We start from the raw sequence: 24,064 nt of genomic DNA, 5'->3' as shown, positions 1-24,064 counted from the left end.
ATATAGTCCATTTGGCATCACGAAAGCCGAAATTGCCTTTGCCCTGTCTGACAGAGGTACTTGCCAGTCGCCTCACAGCAAATCCAACTTGCGATTCTAAGTTGCTTGCCCCATGTTTTTTGACACATTCCTCCAATTGTGGAATTCCATTGTGACAGCATTACCGTTCTAGCTTGTTACACATTGAGACAGCATTACTGTTCTAGTTTGTTATACATTGAGACAGCATTACTGTTCACGCTTGTTACACATTGAGACAGCATTACTGTGCTAGTTTGTTACACATTGAGACAGCATTACTGATCTCGCTTGTTACATACTGAGACAGCATTACTGTTCTCGCTTGTTACACATTGAGACAGCATTACTGTTCTAGTTTGTTATACATTGAGACAGCATTACTGCTCTAGCTTGTTACCCACTGTGACAGCATTACTGTTGTAGATGGTTACACATTGTGACAGCATTACAGTTCTCGCTTGTTACACATTGAGGCAGCATTACTGTTCTCGCTTGTTACACATTGAGACAGCATGACTGTTCTCGCTTGTTACACAATGAGACAGCATGACTATTCTAGCTTGTTACACAATGAGACAGCATGACTATTCTAGCTTGTTACACATGAAGACAGCATTACTGTTCTCGCTTGTTACACATTGAGGCAGCATTACTATTCTCGCTTGTTACACATTGAAACAGTGTTACTGTCCTAGTTTGTTATACATTGAGACAGCATTACTGTTCTCGCTTGTTACACATTGAGGCAGCATTACAGTTCTCGCTTGTTACACATTGAGGCAGCATTACTGTTCTCGCTTGTTACACATTGAAACAGTGTTACTGTCCTAGTTTGTTATACATTGAGACAGCATTACTGTTCTCGCTTGTTACACATTGAAACAGCATTCCTGTTCTCGCTTTTTAGACATTGAGACAGCATTACTGTTCTCGCTTGTTACACATTGAGACAGCATTACTGTTCTCGCTTGTTACACATTGAAACAGCATTACTGTTCTCGCTTGTTACACATTGAGACAGCATTACTGTTCTCGCTTGTTACACATTGAGACAGCATTACTGTTCTCGCTTGTTATACATTGAAACAGCGTTACTGTTCTAGTTTGTTATACATTGAGACAGCATTACTGTTCTCGCTTGTTACACATTGAAACAGCATTCCTGTTCTCGCTTTTTAGACATTGAGACAGCATTACCGTTCTCGCTTGTTACACATTGAAACAGCATTACTGTTCTCGCTTGTTACACATTGAGGCGGCATCACTGTTCGAGCTTGTTGCACATTGTGGCAGCATTACTGTTCGAGCTTGTTGCACATTGTGGCAGCATTACTGTTCTAGCTTGTTACACATAGAGACAGCATTACTACTGCACTTTGTGATTCATTGAGGTAGCATTACTGTTCTCGTTTGTTATACATTGAGACAGCATTACTGTTCTCGCTTGTTACACATTGAGACAGCTTTACTGTTCTCGCTTGTTACACATTGAGACATCGTTACTGTTCTAGTGTGTTAAAAATTGAGACAGCATTACTGTTCCCGCTTGTTACACATTGAGGCAGCATTACTGTTCTTGCTTGTTACACATTGAGACAGCATTACTGTTCTCGCTTGTTACACATTGAGGCAGCATTACTGTTCTCGCTTGTTAGACATTTAGACAGCATTACTGTTCTCGCTTGTTATACATTGAGACAGCATTACTGTTCGCGCTTGTTACACATTGAGACAGCTTTACTTTTCTTGCTGGTTACACATTGGGACAGCATTTCGGTATTCACTTGTTACACATTGGGACAGCATTTCAGTATTCGCTTGTTATACATTGAGACAGCGTTACTGTTCTAGTTTGTTACACATTGAGACAGCATTACTGTTCTCGCTTGTTACACATTAAGACAGCATTATTATTCTCGCTTGGTACACATTGAGACAGCTTTACTGTATTCGCTTGTTACACATTGAGACAGCATTACTGTTCTCGCTTGTTACACATTGAGACAGCATTACTGTTCTCGCTTGTTACACATTGAGACAGCATTACTGTTCTCGCTTGTTACACATTGAGACAGCTTTACTGTTCTCGCTTATTACACATTGAGACAGCATTACTGTTCTCGCTTGTTACATATTGAGGCAGCATTACTGTTCTCGCTTGTTATACATTGAGACAGCATTACTGTTCTCACTTGTTACACATTGAGACAGCATTACTGTTGTAGTTTGTTTTATATTGACACAGCATTAGTGTTCTCACCTGTTAAACATTGAGACAACATTACTGTTCTCGCATGTTACCCATTCAGACAGCATTACTGTTCTCCCTTGTTAAACAGTAATCCAGCATTACTGTTCTAGCTTGTTGCACATTGAGGCAGCATTACTGTTCTAGCTTGTTACACATTGAGACAGCATTACACTTCTCGCTTGTTACACATTGAGGCAGCATTACTGTTCTCTCTTGTTTCACATTGAGGCAGCATTATTGTTCTCGCTTGTTCCACATTGAGACATCGTTACTGTTCTCGCTTGTTACACATTGAGACAGCATTACTGTTGTAGCTTGTTAAACATTGAGACAGCATTACTGTTCTCGCTTGTTACACATCGAGACAGCATTACTGTTCTAGCTTGTTACACATTGAGACAGCATTACTGTTCTCGCTTGTAACACATTGTGACAGCATTACTGTTCTCGCTTGTTACACATTGAGGCAGCATTACTGTTCTCACTTGTTACACATTGAGGCAGCATTACTATTCTAGTTTGTTACACATTGAGGCAGCATTACTGATCTAGATTGTTTCACATTGTTACGGCATTACTGTTCCAGCTTGCTCCACATTACGACAGCATTGCTCTTTGAGCTTGTAACACGATGTGACAGCATTACTCTTGTAGCTAGTTACACATTGAGACAGCACTACTGTTCTCGCTTGTTACACATTGAGACAGCATTACTGATCAAGCTTGTTACATTTTGAGACACCATTACTGTTCTCGCTTGTTACACATTGAGGCGGCATTACTGTTCTACTTTGTTACACATTGAGGCAGCATTACTGATCTGGATTGTTTCACATTGTTACAGCATTACTGTTCTAGTTTGTTACACATTGATCAGCATTACTGTTCTCGCTTGTTACACATTGAGACAGCATTACTGTTCTCGCTTGTTACACATTGAGACAGCATTACTGTTCTCCCTTGTTAAACATTGATCCAGCATTATTATTCTAGTTTGTGACACATTGAGACAGCATTACTGTTCTAGTTTGTTACACAGTGAGACAGCATTACTGTTCTACTTTGTTACACATTGAAACAGCATTACTGTTCTCGCTTGTTACACATTTAGACAGCATTACTGTTCTCGCTTGTTACACATTGAGGCAGCATTACTGTTCTCGCTTGTTAGACATTTAGACAGCATTACTGTTCTCGCTTGTTATACATTGAGACAGCATTACTGTTCGCGCTTGTTACACATTGAGACAGCTTTACTTTTCTTGCTGGTTACTGTTCTAGTGTGTTATACATTGAGACAGCATGACTGTTGTAGCTTGTTACACATTGAGACATCGTTACTGTTCTCGCTTGTTACACAATGAGACAGCATTACTGTTCTCGCTTGTTACACATTGAGACAGCATTACTGTTCCCGCTTGTTACACATTGAGACAGCATTACACCTCGAGCTTGTTACACATTGTGGCAGCATTACTGGTCTAGTTTGCTACACATTGTGACAGCATTGCTCTTCTAGCTTGTAACACAATGTGACAGCATTACTGTTGTAGCTTGTTACTCATTGAGACGGCATTACTGTTCTCGCTTGTTACACATTGAGACAGCATTACTGCTCGAGTTTGCTACACATTGTGACAGCATTGCTCTTCTAGCTTGTAACACAATGTGACAGCATTACTGTTCTCGCTTGTTACACATTGAGACAGCATTACTGTTCTCGCTTGTTACACATTGAGACAGCATTACTGTTCTCGCTTGTTACACATTGAGACAGCATTACTGGTCTAGTTTGCTACACATTGTGACAGCATTGCTCTTCTAGCTTGTAACACAATGTGACAGCATTACTGTTGTAGCTTGTTACTCATTGAGACGGCATTACTGTTCTCGCTTGTTACACATTGAGACAGCATTACTGCTCGAGTTTGCTACACATTGTGACAGCATTGCTCTTCTAGCTTGTAACACAATGTGACAGCATTACTGTTGTAGCTTGTTACACATTGAGGCAGCATTACTGTTCTCGCTTGTTACTCATTGAGACGGCATTACTGTTCACGCTTGTTACACATTGAGACAGCATTACTGTTCTAGTTTGTTATGCATTGAGACAGCATTACTGTTCTAGTTTGTTATGCATTGAGACAGCATTACTGTTCTCGCTTGTTACACATTGAGACATCGTTACTGTTCCAATTTGTTATACATTGAGACAGCATTAATGTTCTTGCTTGTTACACATTGAGACAGGATTTTTCTTCTAGTTTGTTTCAAATTGAGACAGCATAATGTTCTCGCTTGTTACACATTGAGACAGCATTACTGTTCTCGCTTGTTACACATTGAGGCAGCATTACAGCTCTAGCTTGTTACACATGAAGACAGCATTACTGTTCTCGCTAGTTACACATTGAGGCAGCATTACTGTTCTCGCTTGTTACACATTGTGGCAGCATTACTGTTCTAGCTGGTTGCACATTGAGGCAGCATTACTGTTCTCGCTTGTTACACTTTGAGGCGGCATCACTGTTCTAGCTTGTTGCACATTGTGGCAGCATTACTGTTCTAGCTTGTTGCACATTGTGGCAACATTACTGTTCTAGCTTGTTGCACATTGAGGCAGCATTACTGTTCTCGCTTGTTACACATAGAGACAGCATTACTGCTGCACTTTGTGATTCATTGAGGCAGCATTACTGTTCTCGTTTGTTATACATTGTGACAGCATTACAGTTCTCGCTTGTTACACATTGAGGCAGCATTACTGTTCTCGCTTGTTACACATTGAGACATCGTTACAGTTCTCACTTGTTACACATTGAGGCAGCATTACTGTTCTCGCTTGTTACACATTGAGACATCGTTACAGTTCTCACTTGTTACACATTGAGGCAGCATTACTGTTCTCGCTTGTTACACATTGAGACAGCATTACTGTTCTAGCTAGTTACACAGTGAGACAGCATTACTGTTCTAGCTTGTTTCACATGAAGACAGCATTACTGTTCTCGCATGTTACACATTGAGACATCGTTACTGTTCCAATTTGTTATACATTGAGACAGCATTAATGTTCTTGCTTGTTACACATTGAGACAGCATTACTGTTCTAGTGTGTTATACATTGAGACAGCATGACTGTTGTAGCTTGTTACACATTGAGACATCGTTACTGTTCTCGCTTGTTACACAATGAGACAGCATTACTGTTCTCGCTTGCTACACATTGAGACAGCATTACTGTTCTCGCTTGTTACACATTGAGACAGCATTACTGTTCCCGCTTGTTACACATTGAGACAGCATTACTGTTCTCGCTTGTTACACTTTGAGACAGCATTACTGTTCTTGCTTGTTACACATTGAGACAGCATTACTGTTCTAGCTAGTTACACATTGAGGCAGCATTACTGTTCTAGCTTGTTACACATGAAGACAGCATTACTGTTCTCGCTTGTTACACAATGAGACAGCATTACTGTTCTCGCTTGTTACACATTGAGACAGCATTACTGTTCTCGCTTGTTACACAATGAGGCAGCATTACTGTTCTCGCTTGTTACACATTGAAACTGCATTATTGTTCTCGCTTGTTACACATTGTGACATCGTTACTGTTCCAATTTGTTACACATTGAGGCAGCATTACTGTTCTAGCTTGTTACACATGAAGACAGCATTACTGTTCTCGCTTGTTACACAATGAGACAGCATTACTGTTCTCGCTTGTTACACATTGAGACAGCATTACTGTTCTCGCTTGTTACACAATGAGGCAGCATTACTGTTCTCGCTTGTTACACATTGAAACTGCATTATTGTTCTCGCTTGTTACACATTGTGACATCGTTACTGTTCCAATTTGTTACACATTGAGACAGCATTACTGTTCTCGCTTGTTACACATTGAGACAGCTTTACTGTTCTCGCTTGTTACACATTGAGACATCGTTACTGTTCTCGCTTGTTACACATTGAGGGAGCATTACTGTTCTCACTTGTTACACATTGAGACAGCATTACTGTTCTCGCTTGTTACACATTGAGACAGCATTACTGTTCTAGTTTGTTACACATGGAGACAGCATTACTGTTCTAGTTTGTTACTCATGGAGACAGCATTACTGTTCTAGTTTGTTACACATTGAGACATCATTACTGTTCTAGTTTGTTACACATGGAGACAGCATTACTGTTCTAGTTTGTTACACATTGAGACATCATTACTGTTATAGCTTGTTACACATTGTGACAGCATTACTGTTCTCATTTGTTAGAGCACATTGAGATAGCATTACTGTTTTCGATTGTTATAGCACCATGAGACTGCCTCTGTGCATTAAGTTGTGTAGTAATTGTAATTGGGGTAATGGTGAAATGAAACTATCTTCAAGCAAAGGAACACTCGGTCCTTCCCATCTGTATTGGTGTATTTCTTCTTATGTGACCCTGACCTTCCTCTTGTTACTGTATATTGACTCATCTTCTGCACTTACTGCTGGCTGAGAATTTGCATTTTTGCACCCACGATGAAAAGAGTCAAAAGTCACACAACACAAAGTTAATGCGTCATGTTAATGACACTGGATTATTAATCCAGATGCCCAGACTGATGCTTTAGAAACAAGGGATCATATCCCACCACAGCAACTGGTGGAATGTAAATTAATTAAATCTTGGATTTAGTACTGGTCTCAGTAATCTCATTAATACAGATATAAGCCGAGGGGAGAAGAGGACGTGGCTGAGGTATTAAATGTACACTTTGCTAGTGTCCTTCACAATGAAGAAGATGCTGCCCAGGCTATGATAATTCAGACATTCAAAAGATTGATAATGGGATGTGTTGGATGGGCTGTCTATATGAAGAACAAAGAACAGTATAGCACAGGAACAGGCACTTCCAACACACAGTGCGTTTATCAGCTAAATTCCTTTTGCCTTTACACAATCCATATCCCTCTGTACCCTGTGTAATTCAGTGCTAGCACCGCTGCTGTTTGCAACATATTATATGGAGTCTAATGCGGACAACTGTGAGGTGGTGCATTTGGAAGGTCTAATGCAGAAGGGAACTTTACAGTAAATGGCAGAACCCTTGTAGTATTAACATACAATGGGATCTCTGCGCACAGGTCCACAGTTATCTGAAAGTGGCAACATCAGTGGATAAGGTGATAAAGAAGGCATATGACATGCTTGCCCTCATTGACGAACATAGAGTATAAAAACTGGCAAGTCATGTTGCAGCTGTTTAGAATTTTACTTAGGCCACATTTGGAATATTGTGTACAGTTCTGATTGCCACACTACCAGAAGGAAATGGAAACTTTGGAGGGATACAGCAATGGTTTACCAGGATGTTGCCTAGTTTGAAGAGCATTAATTATGATGAGCTTGAACATCAATGGTGAGGGGCGACCTGATAGAAGTTTACAAAGTTGAAAGGCATGGATTGTTGGAGTCTATTTCCCAGAGTTAAAATGTCAATTAGGCTTAAAGTAAGAGGCAACTGGACAGATATACGAATACGAAAGGTATAGAGGGACACAGATTGTGGTTATACAAGGAATTTTAATTTTCCACACATTGTTTCGGACTGCCATTGTGTTAAAGGTTTGGATGGTGAGGAATTTGTTAAATGTGTTCAAGAAAAGTTTCTTTATCAATATGTAAATGTTCCTCCTAGAGATGGAGCAAAATTTAACCTTCTCTTGGGAAACAAGGCAGGGCAAGTGACTGAAGGGAACACTTTGGCAACAGTGATTATCATTCTATTAGTTTTAAAATATTCATGGAAAAAGATAAGCCCACTATAAAAGTTAAAGTTCTCAATTGGATTTGGAGGAGCCGATGTTGGACTGAGGTGTACAAAGTTGAAAATCACACAACACCAGGTTATAGTCCAACAGGTTTATTTGGAAGCACTAGCTTTCAGAGCGCTGCTCCCTCATCAGGTGGTTGTGGAGTATAAGATCATAAGACACCTGTGCTGCGATGTTCTTGGAGATCCTCTCCACTTTGAGCCGGTAGTTAATGGTGTCGATAGTAGTCAAGATTTGGAGGTGCCGGATTTGGACTTACAATCTTATACTCCACAACCACCTGATGAAGGAGCAGCGCCCCAAAAGCTAGTGCTTCCAAATAGACCTGTTGGCCTATAACCTGATGTTGTGTGATTTTTAACTTTCTTAATTGGTGGAAGGCAAATTTTAATGGTATGAGAGAAGGACTTTCAAAAGTTGACTGGAGTCGCCTGTTCACAGGATAACTGACAATTGGGAGGCTTTCAGAAGTGTGATAACGAGAGTTCAGATGCATTATCTTCCTGTTAGAGTGAAAGGTAAGGCTGGTAAGAGTAGGAAACAGTGGATGAATAAAGATATAGACGCTCAGGTCCAGAATAAAAAAATAATCATATTAGATGTAGATAACTGGGATGAAAGAACTTCTGGAAAAATATAAAGAGTGCAGGGGCGTTCTTAAGAGGGAAATCGGAAAGGCAATGAGGGGATATGAGAGAGCCTTGGCAAGTAAGGTTCAGGATAACCCGAAGAGATTCTACAAGTACATTAAGAGAAAGAGAGCAAGTAGGGAGAGTAGGATCCCTTAAAGATCAATAAGATCATCTTTTTGTTAAACCTCAGGCGATCGGAGAGAAATTAAATAAATACTTTGCATCAGTTTTTACTGTAGAGACAGAAATGGTGGCTAGAGAACTCAGGGAAATAAATATTGATGTTTTGAAAACAGCTCACATTACAAAGGAGGAAGTGCTGGAGGTAGAAGTGCTAGAAAACATAAAGATGGATAAATCTCCTGGGCCTGATCTAATGAATCACGGGACATTGTGAGAATTTAGAGAGGAAATTGTGGAGCTTCCAACAGAAATATTTGTATCATCTTTAACCGCAGGTGAGCTGCTGGAGGACTGGAGGGTGGCTAATGTTACACATTTGTTTAAGGAAGGCTGTAAGAAGAAGCTTGGGAACTATAGATCTGTGAGTCTGACGTTGGTGGTAAAAAGATTTTTGGAGGTGATTCTGAAAGATAGGATTTCCATGCATTTGGAGAGCCAATGAATGATTAGGGATAATCAGATGGTTTTATGCATGGGAAACTGTCTCTCAAACTTGATGAGTTTTTTGAGGAAGTAACCAAAAAGATTGATGAGGGCAGGGCGGTAGACATTGCTTATCTGGACTTTAGTAAAGCCTTTGAGAAGGCTCTGCATAGTAGACTAAATTAGTAATGTTAGATCACATGGGATTCAGGGTGAGCTTGCCAGTTGGATAAAAAAAATTGCCTTTGTGGTAGGTGACAGAGTGTGGAGGGTTGTTTTTCAGATTAGAGGCTTGTGACCAGTGGTGTTTCACAGGAATCGGTACTAGGTCCACTTTTGTTGTCATTAATATCAATGATTTGGATGAGAATTTTGGAGGCATGGTTAATAAGTTTGCGGATGACACCGAAATTGGTGATATAGTGAAGGTTATCCAAGATTACAAAGGGATCTTGATCAATTGGGTCAGTGGCCTGAGGAGGAGCAGATGGAGTTTAGATAAATGCAAGATACTGCATTTTGGTAAAACAAACAAGGGTGAGACTTATACAGAGACACCTAAGAATTCAGATACATATTTCTTTGAAATTTGTATAACAGGTAGATAGATTGGGTAAGAAGGTGTTTACTACACTTGCCTTCATTGCTCAGACCTTTGAGTGTAGGAGTTGAGATGTCACAGTGGTTAGCACTGCTGCCTCACAGCACTAGAGACCTGGGTTCATTTCCCTCCTCAGGCAACTGTCTGTGTGGAGTTTGCACATTCTCCCCGTGTCTGTGTGGGTTTCCTCCGGGTGCTATAAATTACTATAAATGCCAGAGGAAACATCACAGAAGCGCTTCAAAGGAGGCTCCCAAGCATTGAGGATGTCACCTAGACAGGGGACGAAACGTCTGCAACACAAACGCCTAGCTCGGCGAACAGAATCACAACAACGAGCACCCGAGCTACAAATCTTCTCCCAAACTTTGTACTGTAAATAGTTCTAGTCACCCTGTTATAGGAAGGATATTATTAAACTGGACAGGGTTCTGAAAAGGATATTCAGGATGTTGCTAGGAATGGAGTATTTGAATTGGATAGGCTGGGATATTGTTACTGGAGCATAGGAGGTTAAGGGGTAACCTTACAGAGCTTTATTAAGTCATGAGGGGCAAAGATAAGGTGAATAGCAAAGGTCCTTTCCCTAAAATTGTGAAGTTCAAAACTAGGGGTCATATTTTTAAGATGACAGGAGAAAAATTTAAAAGGACATGAGGGGCAACTTTTTTTACACAGAGAGTGGTTAGTGTGTGAAATAAATTGCCAGATGAAGTGGTAGATGCAGATACAGTTAATTTGGTTTGGAAATACGATCGGCGTGGACTGGTTGGACCAAAGGATCTGTTTCCGTGTGATATGATTCTATGAGAGAAGTAGATAGAACATGGAACAGTGCAGAACAGGCCCTTCAGCCCACGATCTTGCTCTGCCCTGTGTGAAACCAATCTGAAGCCCATCTAACCTAGACTATGTCGTCCATATGCCTATCCAATGACCATTTAAATGCTCTTAAAGTTGGAAAGTCTACTACTGTTGCAGGCAGTGCGTTCCACACCCCACCCTCTCTGAGTAAAGAAACTACCTCTGACATCTGTCCTATATCAATCACCCCTCAACTTAAAGCTATGTCCCCTTGTGCTGGCCATCACCATCCAAGGAAAAAGGCTCTCCCTGTCCACCCTGTCTAACCCTCTGATTATCTTATATATCTCAATTAAGTCACCTCTCAACCTTCTTCTCTCTAATGAAAACAACCTCAAGTCCCTCAGCCTTTCCTCATAAGACCTTCCCTCCATACCAGGCAACATCCTAGTAAATCTCCTCTGCACCCTTTCCAAAGCTTCCACATCCTTCTTATAATGCGGTGACCAGAACTGTACACAATACTCCCAAGTGTGGCTACACCAGAGTTTTGTACAGCTGCAGCATGACCTCATGATTCCAAAATTCAGTCCCTCTACCAATAAAAGCTAACACACCATATGCCTTCTTAACAACCCTATCAACCTGGGTGGCAACTTTCAGGGATCTATGTACATGATCACTGAGATGTCTCTGCTCATCCACACTACCAAGAATCTTACCATTAGCCCAGTACTCTTTATTCCTCGTTCCAAAGTGAATCACGTCACTCTTTTCCACATTAAATTTCATTTGCCACCTCTTAGCCCAGCTCTGCTGCTTATCTATGTCCCTCTGTAATCTACAACATCCTTCATCACTATCCACAACTCGATTGACCTTAGTGTCATCCGCAAATTTACTAACCCATCCTTCTATGCCATTATCCATGTCAATTATACAAATGACATCAGCAGTGGACCCAAAACAGATTCTTGCGATACACCGCAAGTAACTGAACTCCAGGATGAATATTTTCCATCAACCACCACCTTTCAGCTTCTTTCAACTCGCCAATTTCTGATCCAAACTGCTAAATCACCCTCAGTCCCATGCCTCCGTAATTTGTGCAACAACCTATTGTGGGGAACCTTATAAATACTGTTTCTTCACGATGCAAACGTCTAAGTTCAGGAGGGCACTGCCTCAGGATGTGGTGAAGGCAGATTCAATTGAGGTATTCAAAAGAGAATTAGATGTGTGAAAAGGAAGAATGTGCAGGGTTACAGGGAGAAGTTAGGAGAATGGGAATATCGAGAGATGCCAGTGATGACATGCTGGGCTGAATAGCCTCCTGTTGCTCTTTGACAATTCTGTGATGGGATGTTTCAGACGGCCAGTCATAAGCATAAGATACTCACTCAAAAAGCTGATAAGGAATTCAGCAGAAACCTGCTTACCTAGAGAACATTGAGGACGTGTGAATTAGATGAGATGAGTAGCATAGATACATTTAGGAGGAACGTAAACGTATATGTGGGAGAGGAAGAAATAGAAGGATGTGCTGATAGGCTACAGAAATATAATGAGACATGGCTACAAACCATTGTAGACGCGTTTGAGTGAAATGACTAGTTTCTGTGCTGTACATTCTGATAATTCTATTGTGATTTGAAAGTAAATGGTTGGCCAAAAGCAGCCTGTCTTGGTATTTGTTGCAGCAAATGGAAGTGTTCAGATGGAAAATAGATTTTGAAAGAGAAAAAGGAACAATGTCTTTTCTTCTTGATCTTCAACCAGGGACTTCGGAAACCCAATGCGGACGAGATCAGACATGCCACAAATGCTGTTTTCTGCCCATCCATGTTTGGTAGCTCTCTGGAAGAGATCATGAATATGCAACATGAGCACTATTCAGACCGACAGCTTCCATGGGTCCAAACTAGACTCTCCGAGGAAGTGCTGAAACTCAATGGAGCACAGACTGAGGGTATCTTCAGGTAACACTTGTTGACTGATTATTGAAATCAAAGAGTTATTGTAAATCCTTGGAAACAGTTCATTTGCACTATGAGCCTTCTCATATGTTACCCAAGTGGAACTTAGGAGCAGATGACGTCCCTCGAGTTGGTCCACCATTCGTGGGTAATCTATGTCAAATCTGATCTAGACTACTCCTAGGGAACCTAGACCTCAAATGTCAAGGGTCTGTGAGAGGCATGTGAACTTATGAACTGGAGCAGGAATTGGCCAGTTAGCCTTCGTCTGCTAGGTCATTTAATAAACTCATGACTGATCTGATTGTGACCTTAAATCCACATTTATGATGACCCCTGATAACCTTTCACCCCCTTGCTGAACAAGAACCTACCTCCCACTGTCTTAAAATGTTCAAGGACTCTGCTTTCTTGCCCCTTGTTGAAAAAAAGAAATCCAAAGACACTCAACCCTCTGGAATAAAACAAAGTTTGCCTCTTCTCTGTTTGAAATGGACAACCCTTAATTTTAAACAGTGACTCCAGTTCTTAATTGTGCTAAGAGGGAACATATCCTGTGAACACCTCTCTTGATTTTAAATATTTCAGTTAAGGTGTCTCTTTTTTAAACGCCAGTAATAGCAAGCCTTTCCTCATAAGGCAGCCCACTTATTCCAGATATTAGTCGAGTATGGTGCTGGAAAAGCACAGCAGGTCAGGTAGCATCCGAGGAGCAGGAGAGGCAACATTTTGGGCAAAAGCCCTTCAGTCTGAAGAAGGGCTTTTGCCCAAAATATTGATTCTCCTGCTCCTCAGGTGCTGCCTGACCTGCTGTGGTTTTCCAGCACCACACTCTCGACTCTAATCTCCAGCATCTGCAGTCCTGTCTTTCGCCTATTCCAGATATTAGTCTAGTAAACCTTTCCAAAATGCTTCCAATGCATTTCCATCCTTCCTTAAATAAGGTGATCAATCCAGAATGCATTATTCCAGGCATGAGACCTGTCCAACTGAACCATAAACTTATGTATTTCCTTGCTCTCGTAATCAATGATTCAATCAATAATATCCTATGAGCTTTACTAATTACTTTATCTATCTTTGGATTTGAAGTTACAATCAGATCAATCATGATCTTATTAAATACACTGGGACACCCCGACCTGTCTGCAAATCAGAGCTCTGAAATCTCTCCCTATTTAAATAAAATGTTTTTTTTAATTCCTGCCAAAATGGACAGTTTCACATTTTGCCACACTTTACAAAATTTACCAGATCCTTGCCCACTCACTTAACCTAGCTATAACCTTTTATTGCCTCATTAATGTCTTCTTTTCACCTTATATTCCTACTTATATTTGTGTTGTTAGCAAATTTGACAATGATCTATCCCGTCATTCAAGTCATTTGTACAGATTACAAATATTTGCAGTCCCAGGACTGATCCCTGTGGTGCACACTCGTTTCATTTTGCCAGGTTGAAAAAAACACATTTATGCTTACAGACTGTTTGCCAGAAGATCTTCTGTCTGTGCTATCGTACTACTTCCTACACCATGAGCTTTTTGTCTTTGCTGTACACTTTGATGTGCTACTTTATCAAATACCTTCTGGAAATCGAAGTACAGTACATCAACTGCTTCCCCTTAATCTGCAGCACATATTACCTCCTCAAGTCACTCCAATAGATTGGTTAAACATGAACTTCCCTTCACAAAACCCTGTTGATTCTACCTGATCACCTTGAACTTTTCTAAGTATCTCACTATAATGTCTTTAGTAACAGCCCCTAACATTTTCCCAAGATAGGTGATAGGTAACTGGTCTGTAGTTTCCTGCTTTCTGTGTCCTTTCCCTTTTGAATAAAGGAGTTATATTCTTTTTCTTACAATCTAATGGGAACTTCCTCAAATAAAGGGAAAATTGGAAAATTAAAACTAGCGTATCAGCTATCTCATTGGCCACTTATTTTAACACCCTTGGTTTATCAGTGTTCCCACCAACAATTTAATCAGTACCATTTGTCTGTTAATCATAATTTCCCATGTTCCTCTCTTCCTTCCAATTCCCGGCTTACAATGTGAGCAGTTTTTGGCCCCAAATCTAAGGAAGGATGTGCGGGTCTTCGAGGTGGTCCAGAGGAGTTTAAAAGAGTGATCCTGGTGGTGAAGAGCTTATCATATGAGGAACAGTTAAGGACTCTGCATCAGTACTTGATGGAGTTTAAAAGGATGAGGGGGGATTTCAGATCGAAACATACAGAATATAGAGAGGCTTGGATAGAGTGGATGTGAAGATGTTTCCATCAGTAGGAGAGACTAGGACCTGAAGGCACAGCCACAGAGTGAAGGGACAACCCTTTAGAACTGAAGTGAGGAGGAATTTCGTCAGCCAGTGGGTGGGGAATCTGTGGAACTCATTGTCGCCAAGGGCTGTGGAAGCCATGACATTGTTAATATTTAAGACATCGATAGATAGGTTCTTGACTAGTAAGGGGACCAAGGGTTACGGGATGAAGGCAAGACACAGAGTTGAAAAACATAACAACCATTATCAAATGGCTGAGCAGACTTGATGGGCTGAATGGCCTAATTCTGCTTATATACCTAATGGTCTTGTGAGCTGCTTCTGGATGTTACTTATTTCCTCTGTAATGAAGACCAATGCAAAATATCTCCTCAGTTCATCCAGCTTTACTTTATTTCCCCTTACCAATTCTCCAGGCTCAAGACCTATGTTCACTTTATTAACTCCTCTTTATAAAATATTTCCAGAAACTCATACTACCTGTTTTTAATATTTCTGACTAGCTTTCGTCCATGCTCTAATTCTTTCCTCCTCATTAATATTTTTTGTCATTCTTTGTTTTTTTTTAATATTCTGCCTAATCTTCTGATTTGCCACATGTCTTCACACAATGAAGTGCTTTATTTTTAAGTTTGACATTATCTTTCATACTTATGGTTAATCACTGATGGTGGGTCAGTCCGTCGGAAATTTTCTTACTCTTTGGAATGTATCTATTCTGTGCATTCTGAAATATCTCCTTAAGTAACTGCCACTGTATCTCTACTAACCTATTTAACCAAATTTGTCAATTCAGTTGAGCCAACTCAAATTTCATAATAAGTTCTCATAATTACTCTTAAATACATTTTTAAAAATGTCTCAGACTCATCCCTCTTCCCTCCCCTAAACTGAATATAAAATTAAATCATATTATGGACACTGCGACTTAGAATTGCCCTTCATTTCATTAATGCCACTCATTGCACAATACAGATCTGATATTAGCAAGTTTTGAGAAGATTTGTAACTCAGGTTAAGGTTCTGGATGTAGGTTTGCTCGCTGAGCTGGAAGGTTCATTTCCAGATGTTTCCTCACCATACTAGGTAACATCTTCAATGGGCCTCCGGGCAAAGCATTGCTGATAATTCCTGCTTTCAATTTATGTTTGAGGTTCTTTGGGTTGGTGATGTCATTTCCTGTGGTGATATCATTTCCTGTTGTTTTTCTCAAGGGGTGGTAGATGGGGTCTAACTCAATGTGTTTGTTGATAGAGTTCCGGTTGGAATGCCATGCTTCTAGGAATTCTCGTGTGTGTCTCTGTTTGGCTTGTCCTAGGCTGGATGTGTTCTCCCAGTCGAAGTGGTGTTCTTCCTTATCTGTATGTAAGGATACTAGTGAGAGACGATCATGTCGTTTTGTGGCTTCCAAGAAGCTAGCCTCAAAACATTCTATAAACAACTTATCTAGGCTACTTTTGCCATCTGGCTTTCCAGTTGATATGTAGTTTATAGTTCCCATGATTATTGCTGTGTATTTCTGAGATGCCTCCATTATTTCTTCCTTTATGCTTTACCCTACTGTATGGTTGCTATTACACAGTCAGCAAGTGAACTCTTCCTTTATCATTTCTCATTTTTACCCAACCACTTCTGACCTGATCTGATTGATCTCTGTTATGATTTTTTTTCATCATTAACTAACAGTGCCACCACTCCAACATCCCTGTCAGTTCTAAATGTCCTTCAAGAGTCAGGTCCTAATCTGTGCAGTCCAGTGTCTGTAATGGCTCATTCTTATCCAAGCCAATCTCAGTGTCCTCCTCTCTCACAGTTCCAGCAGAGGTTATAGACTGGCAATTGGGAGCAGTGACCCTCACCAAAGGGAGTTGCAGCAATACATTACATTCTCAATAATACCACAAAAATTAATTTGATATTGATGAATGATATGAATCCTTATATTGCCTTTACAGCAAAGGAATGGGCCATTTAATCCAAGCGATCATATACTCCCCATATCAGCCTCCTTTCATCAGTTTTTCATCTATTGCAGTAGGTTAAATTTAAGAAATGTATTAACTAGTTTACATAATTTCTAATCAACGCGTTCAGGGATGTTGTTGTACACCTCTGGAGTAGATGGGACTTGAACTGCACCTCCTAGCTCAGAAGTAGGGACAGTATAACCATAACACAAAAACCCATCGTTGATCAGTTTTGGAAAATAAATAGAATTGACTAACACTTCCCAGAGATTAGAAGCAATCGAGAGAGGAGTGAGAAGGAGACCCCAATATACTGCCCGCCGTGTCTGCCCTTTCCAATGAAACATTCCTCACAGATGTATTTGATGACCTGAATCTACTAAATAAATACAACTCTGTCTCAGGAATTTGGAATGGTGCTGTTTTCTGCATAATAGGTAGTCTCAATCCCCTTCATACAATTAGAATGGATTGTTTGTAGATGATTGAGTACTACAAGAGTCACGGTTCCAATAGGCCTTTTTTCAAGCTACTTACCTGATCTTTGCTGTATATGTGCAAGCAAGGTGATGAAATTAGGATTTTCTTTACATTGTATCACTGCGAGGAAACCAATATTGATGAGTTTGTGTGATATTGGACAAATATACCCCACTCTGTTTCACTTACTCCCACCATGGGGTGAGAAAGTCAAGGAAAGTGCCAGTTGAGGGTAAAGTTTGAATTTCAGCATTCCTGAACAAAGTCAATACGCTCACACTCACACACTTTCTCTCTCACAAGCGTGCACACGTGCACGCCCACTCTCTCACACACACAGACTCACACACATACAAGCTCCCCTCTTACTCACACAGACAAACACTCTCAAACACACTCTCTCTCTCTCTCACACACACACACTCTGTCATAGAACATAGAACAATGCAGCGCAGAACAGGCCCTTCAGCCCTCGATGTTGCGCCGACCTGTGAACCATTCTCAGCTCATTCCCCCTACACTATCCCAAAATTATCCATGTCCCTATCTAAGGATTGTTTAAATCTCCCTAATGTGGCTGAGTTGACTACATTAGCAGGTAGGGTATTCCACGCCCTTACCACTCTCTGCGTAAAGAACCTGCCTCTCACATCTGTCTTAAATCTATCACCCCTCAATTTGTAGTTATGCCCCCTCATACAAGTTGACGTCATCATCCTAGGAAAAAGACTCTCACTGTCTACCCTATCTAATCCTCTGATCATCTTGTGTGTCTCTACCAAATCCCTCCTAGCCTTCTTCTTGCCAATGAGAACAGGTTCAAGTCTCTCAGCCTTTCCTCATAAGACCTTCCCTCCAGACCAGGCAACATCCTGGTAAATCTCCTCTGCACCTTTTCCAATGCTTCCATATCCCTCCTGAAATATGGGGACCAGAACTGTACATAATATGTCACAAATACTCACTCACTCACTCACTCACTCACACTCTCTCTCTCTGTCTCTCTCTCTCTCTGTCTCTCTCTCTCTCTCTCTCTCTCACACACACACACACACACACACACACAGTATCACGCAAACCATCCCAAAAACTGACTCACACACTTATTCGCAATATCAATATCTATCTCAGAAACACACATACACAGTCTCACACACATACTCCCACGAACCCTCTCACATACAGACTCACACACTCATTCATACTCTCAGAGTGTCTCCCAGACACTCAGTCACACACACATGCTCTCTCTTACATACACACACCTCACGGAAGACTGCAGAGAAATGGAGGAAACAAAAAACAGTCTCTCATTGGGTTGAATTTTGTGGTCAATAATATAGACCGTGAAGGTGACTGCCCACAGATCGAACTTGTCTGACTCCCAAAAATAATTGAGTAATTGACTCCCAATTTATCAATCTACTGCCATAATCAAACTACTAAAATAAATTTCTATCTATCTCACTTATATAACTTCCAGCATCTCATAACTCTTCATCAGGTAATTAAGTGTTCTTTAGTTGATTGTTAACATTGGTTTGATGCATACTGAGACATTTCACTAGCTGATGGTAGGTTCCAATCTCCTTGTGCTCGGGTTCCCCCCCTCAATGGTCACTCAGTATATGCAGCCCGTGTCTTTGCAGCTTCTGTCTCTAGTTGAAAAATAAGTAGACTTTCCTTTTCCTAATTGAATTATTAATGACCACTTCCTAATCTCCAGTAATATGTCAATTAGAAATTACATTTTCAAAACAAAGAAACATTTTTTTAATGATCCTCGATGTTTTACCTGACTAAGTGCTCACAGCAAAGTTCTGGAGATTAACGTTTGACTCCGGAGATTCCAGTGAGTTGACAGTAAATTGACACCCCAAATCCTCAACATTAGAGTTGAGCCAAAGGCTTTGATATGATCCCAGCAAAAGGTATGACTAGGCAAATCTGAGCTCAGAATAAAACTTGGATTTATAGATCAAAAATTTATTTTTTTGCAGTTTTGTTTAACATGGCAATCAGTAACTGAACTACAAGACTGCCAACATTACTTTTTAAACAAAAGGACACATTTATTTAACCATTCACTAAGTGTTAAAGTAAACATAAAGAAATACGTATGTAAAATAATTTGTCAAGATCTTAAATTAAACAGCAAAAAGAAAAAAATTAACAATTGCCCTAGCAATATCGTTTAGAGACAGTCAACCCCAGTGGTGTATTACTCCCAACTTACTTTCTTACTTAGTGACGAGGTCACAAGCACTTCCTTTCAGCACCTGTCTATGCATTCACCAAACATGATTCTCTCCGTTGCTGTCTCTCAAGATCAACAGACTTTATCTACTTCACTAACTTTTTCTAACTGGACTTTAAGAAACTTTCCATCTATTTAAACTGCTAAAGCTATTTTAAAACTTCTTTCTGGCTCTGAAAGTCTGGACTGCCGCTAATTGGAGAGCTCATATGAAATAGTTAATCTGAACTGGTCCCTGGCTTGTCTTTCTATCTGCCATAAAACTTCTAGTTGATAAACATTTGATCAGTTATCTCCCCAGTACAGGGAAACCCCAGTGTACAAATGTCCGACGTGCGAAGGCTTGTACTTATGGACAGGATCCTGTACATGGTTGTAATTTTAAAGACCCAACGTACAAACATTTCCTGCACATATGAATGGCTGCTTTACATTGTCCTACATTATGTTTTGACTTGTGCACAAATTGACTTATGACTCCAGAACAGAACCTGTTTGCGACCCGGGGACGTCCTGTCATTTATCTAGTCATTTAACTTAATTTCCCAGAAAGCGTGCAACTTATGGTTGAACTCTATGTTGTAAAATGACTTTGACTTCTCAAACCAAACAAGTCCTGTTCTTAATTAAATCCCAAAACCGAACTTTATAATGCTCTACTTTAAAATCCAATCCAATCCAAAAAAAAATGGGCAGCACGGTAGCACAGTGCTGCCTCACAGCACCAGAGACCCGGGTTCAATTCCCGCCTCAGGTGATTAACTGTGTGGAGTTTGCACATTCTCCCCGTGTCTGCGTGAGTTTCCTCCGGGTGCTCCGGTTTCCTCCCACAGTCCAAAAATGTGCAGGTTAAGTGGATTGGCCATGCTAAATTGCCCGTAGTGTTAGGTGTAGGGGAATGGGTCTGGGTGGGTGCACTTCGGTGGGTCGGTGTGGACTTGTTGGGCCGAAGGGCCTGTTTCCACACTGTAAGTAATCTAAACTAATCTACCCAATGATAATAAAATATTATACACCTTTATCTGCTAATGAGTGGAAATTACTCCTAACGTGTGGCAGTTGTCCTATTTGCTAGTTTCCTGTTCTGCACTGGCCAGTTGACCTCATTAGTGTCTTCTTGATGATATTGCAGAAAGTCGTGGCTCTTCTTCATTTGGTGGAATGAGTCAGTTGATTACAAGATGACTAAAGCATAGAACAGAGACAAAGAGAGGCTTGTGGTGGAAGCTGCTTGCTGACAAATGACTGTGAATTACATTAACATTGTTGCTGAGTCTTGTGTGCTTCATCTGCCTCTCTGCAGAGTTCCCGGGGATATCGATGAGGTTAACGCTCTCAAGCTTCAAGTGGATCAGTGGGTTATTCCACAAGGGCTGACAGACCCCCATGTTCCAGGTAATGCCACACGCTGATCATAGTCAGGAGTATGAGGAGAGTAAAACCTGTTGTTGCTCATATTCTGGAGTGCAGTTTTTAGTTTATCACCTGTGGAAGAGATGCCAGCCGTTATATCACATCCTTCCCCCCCCCCCCCCCCCTGTCCTTCCCAGCCTTGTCCCATTAGGCCTGAGAAGTTAACTTCCAGCTACTTCCCTAAAAGATGAGCATGTGTCGTCTCATTTAGGTTAAATTGGTTAAAGGTGCTTACAAAAGCTCGTAAGATACAGGAGCAGAATTAGGCCATTTGGCCCATCAGGTGTGTGTCACCATTTAATCATGGTTTATATGCTCCTCATCCCCATTTTCCCACTTTCTCCTGTATCCCTTCAACCCATTTCCAATTAAAAATCTGTCTGATTCCTCCTCAAATTTACTCACTCTTCCAGCACCCACCGCACTTTGGGGTAAAGAATTCCACAGATTCACAACCCTTTGGGAGAAGTAATTTCTCCTCAACTCTGTTTTGATCTCTCGCCCTAAAATGCCCCACAAGAGGAAGCATCCGCTCCGCGTCTATTTTATCTGCATCTTTTTCATTTTGAATACCGCAATTTGATCTCCCCTCATTCTTCCAAAATCCAGAGAATATAGACTCAGAATAGAAAGGGATGGTTCATTCCCATCTCCTATCAAGAACATTCTTTCACTATCTCCCCTGTGAGATCAGACTGGGAACTAAAGCTTATTTATTTTAGCCATGTTCTTATAATATCACCTCAATTATATTTCCTTTCTTTGATTGAAAAGCTTCTACGTGTAGCCTAACCAGAAAGGTTCCAGATTTAAATGGGCCAAATCAGTCCTCCTCCCACTCCCGAGAGCCTCTCGGCATGAGGAGTAAAATTCCGTTCTGTTGTAAAGACTCTCCCGGCCAGAAGAACAACTGGTTGGGCATGGTACAGGAGCACCCTGAGGGATTATACCTTAACAAGAAAGTCATTGCATTCATATCGAGGGAGGATTTAAAAATGGCAGAGGAAGAAAATAGACTGTGCTTCAAGACGTTTGCTGTTTGAATTTGTGTTTCGCTGGACATCGGAGTGCATCTGGGAAAATTACCAATCAGTGAAATTCACCACTAATCTTGGAGGAACTGTTGGGCAAAGTTCACAGCACAGAATCAGATAAGTTAATTGTTGTTTTAAGTCTGTCCAAGAGAAAGGCTGCAGTAGTGAGTATAGTGGATTCTCTCTTGATTATATGTTTTTGGAGATAAGTCTCTTGATTAAACTTAAAATATAAGCCATAAATATTAATTTAACCTGGGGCAGTGTTTGTAGAGGAATAAGACGGTGTTATTTTCTGGGACTGTAGATTGTGAAGGAACAAAAATGGCCTTTGCAGTGATATGCACTTCTTGTCAGATGTGGGAGTTTAAAGAGAGTTTAAGGGTTACTGCAGATTATATCTGCCATAAATGCTGTTGGATGCGAATCTTATCAGATTGAGTGGATCGGTTGGAGAGACAGTTAGAAGCGATGAGGAATTTGCAACAGCAACAGTATGTGATGGATGGCAGTTATAGGAAGGGGGGAAAGTCTCAGATACAGTCACATAGATGGGTTAACTCCAGGAAGGGTGAGAGAGGTCGACACCTAGAGGAGGAGTCTTTTGTGGATATACCCATTTCAAACAGGTATGCTGTTTTGGAAAATGTAGGGGGTGATGGATTCTCAGGGGAATGTAGCACGAACAGTCAAGTTTCTGGTGTTGAAACTGGCTCTAATGCAACGAGGGGTACATCGGCTTCCAAGAGATCAATTGTGTTAGGGGATTCTGTAGTCAGAGGTACAGACAGACGTTTCTGTGGCCAGCAGAGAAAAAGCAGAATGGTGTGTTGCTTCCCTGGTGTCAGGATCAAGGATGTCTCAGAGAGGGTGCAGAATGTTCTCATGGGGGAGAGGGGCCAGCAGGAGGTCATTGTCCATATTGGAACCAACGACATTGGAAGGGAAAAGGTTGAGACTCTGGTCCTACCTGCCTATCTGCTTTTCCACCTATCCACTCCACCCTCTCCTCCCTGACCAATCACCTCCATCCCCTCCCCCACTCACCTATTGCACTCTATGCTACTTTCTCCCCACCCCCACCCTCCTCTCACTTATCTCTCCATGCTTCAGGCTCTCTGTCTTTATTCCTGATGAAGGGCTTTTGCCCGAAATGTCGATTTTGCTGCTTCTTGGATGCTGCCTGAACTGCTGTGCTCTTCCAGCACCACTAATCCAGAATATTGAGTACAGGAGTTGGGTGGTCATGTTGCGGCTGTACAGGACATTGGTTAGACCACTGTTGGAATATTTCATGCATTTCTGGTCTCCCTCCTATCGGAAAGATGTTGTGAAACTTGAAAGGGTTCAGAAAAGATTTACAAGGATGTTGCCAGGGTTGGAGGATCTGAGCTACAGGAAGAGGCTGAACAGGCTGGGGCTGTTTTCCCTGGACCGTCGGAGGTTGAGGGGTGACCTTCTAGAGGTTTCCAAAATTATGAGGGGCATGGATAGGATAAATAGACAAAGTATTTTCCCTGGGGTCGATGAGTCCAGAACTAGAAGGTATAGGTTTAGGGTGAGAGGGGAAAGATATAAAACAGACCTAAGGGACAACTTTTTGACGCAGAGGGTGGTACATGTATGGAATGAGCTGCCAGAGGATGTGGTGGAGGCTGGTACAATTGCAACATTTAAGAGGCATCCAGATGGGTATATGAATAGGAAGGGTTTGGGGGGATATGGGCCAGGTACTGGCAGGTGGGACTAGATTGGGTTGGGATATCTGGTCAGCATGGACGGGTTGGACTGAAGGTTCTGTTTTCATGCTGTACATCTCTATGACTCTAAGTGATTGTATTGCTGGCAGTGATCAGTGAGACAACGTAAGCAGCAGCTTTAAAAGCCAGAACACCGAGGATGGGCTGC

The 24,064-nt window shown here is 41.1% G+C and overlaps 1 protein-coding gene across 8 annotated transcripts in view; it reads left to right on the top strand.

Moving 5' to 3' along the window:
• The window catches only part of arhgap39 (Rho GTPase activating protein 39), a 556,622-nt gene that overhangs the window by 515,151 nt on the left and 17,407 nt on the right, over nucleotides 1-24,064 (top strand). For all 8 annotated transcript variants that reach the window (XM_072576394.1, XM_072576401.1, XM_072576396.1 and 5 more), the window contains 2 exons: nucleotides 12,523-12,722; nucleotides 21,013-21,104. In XM_072576394.1, the coding sequence (XP_072432495.1) occupies nucleotides 12,523-12,722; nucleotides 21,013-21,104 (292 nt within the window). The remainder of the gene's footprint in view (nucleotides 1-12,522; nucleotides 12,723-21,012; nucleotides 21,105-24,064) is intronic.

Source organism: Chiloscyllium punctatum, chromosome 8, assembly GCF_047496795.1.
Source record: "Chiloscyllium punctatum isolate Juve2018m chromosome 8, sChiPun1.3, whole genome shotgun sequence".
Lineage (NCBI taxonomy): Eukaryota > Metazoa > Chordata > Chondrichthyes > Orectolobiformes > Hemiscylliidae > Chiloscyllium > Chiloscyllium punctatum.
This window is presented reverse-complemented; position numbering and strand designations above follow the sequence as displayed.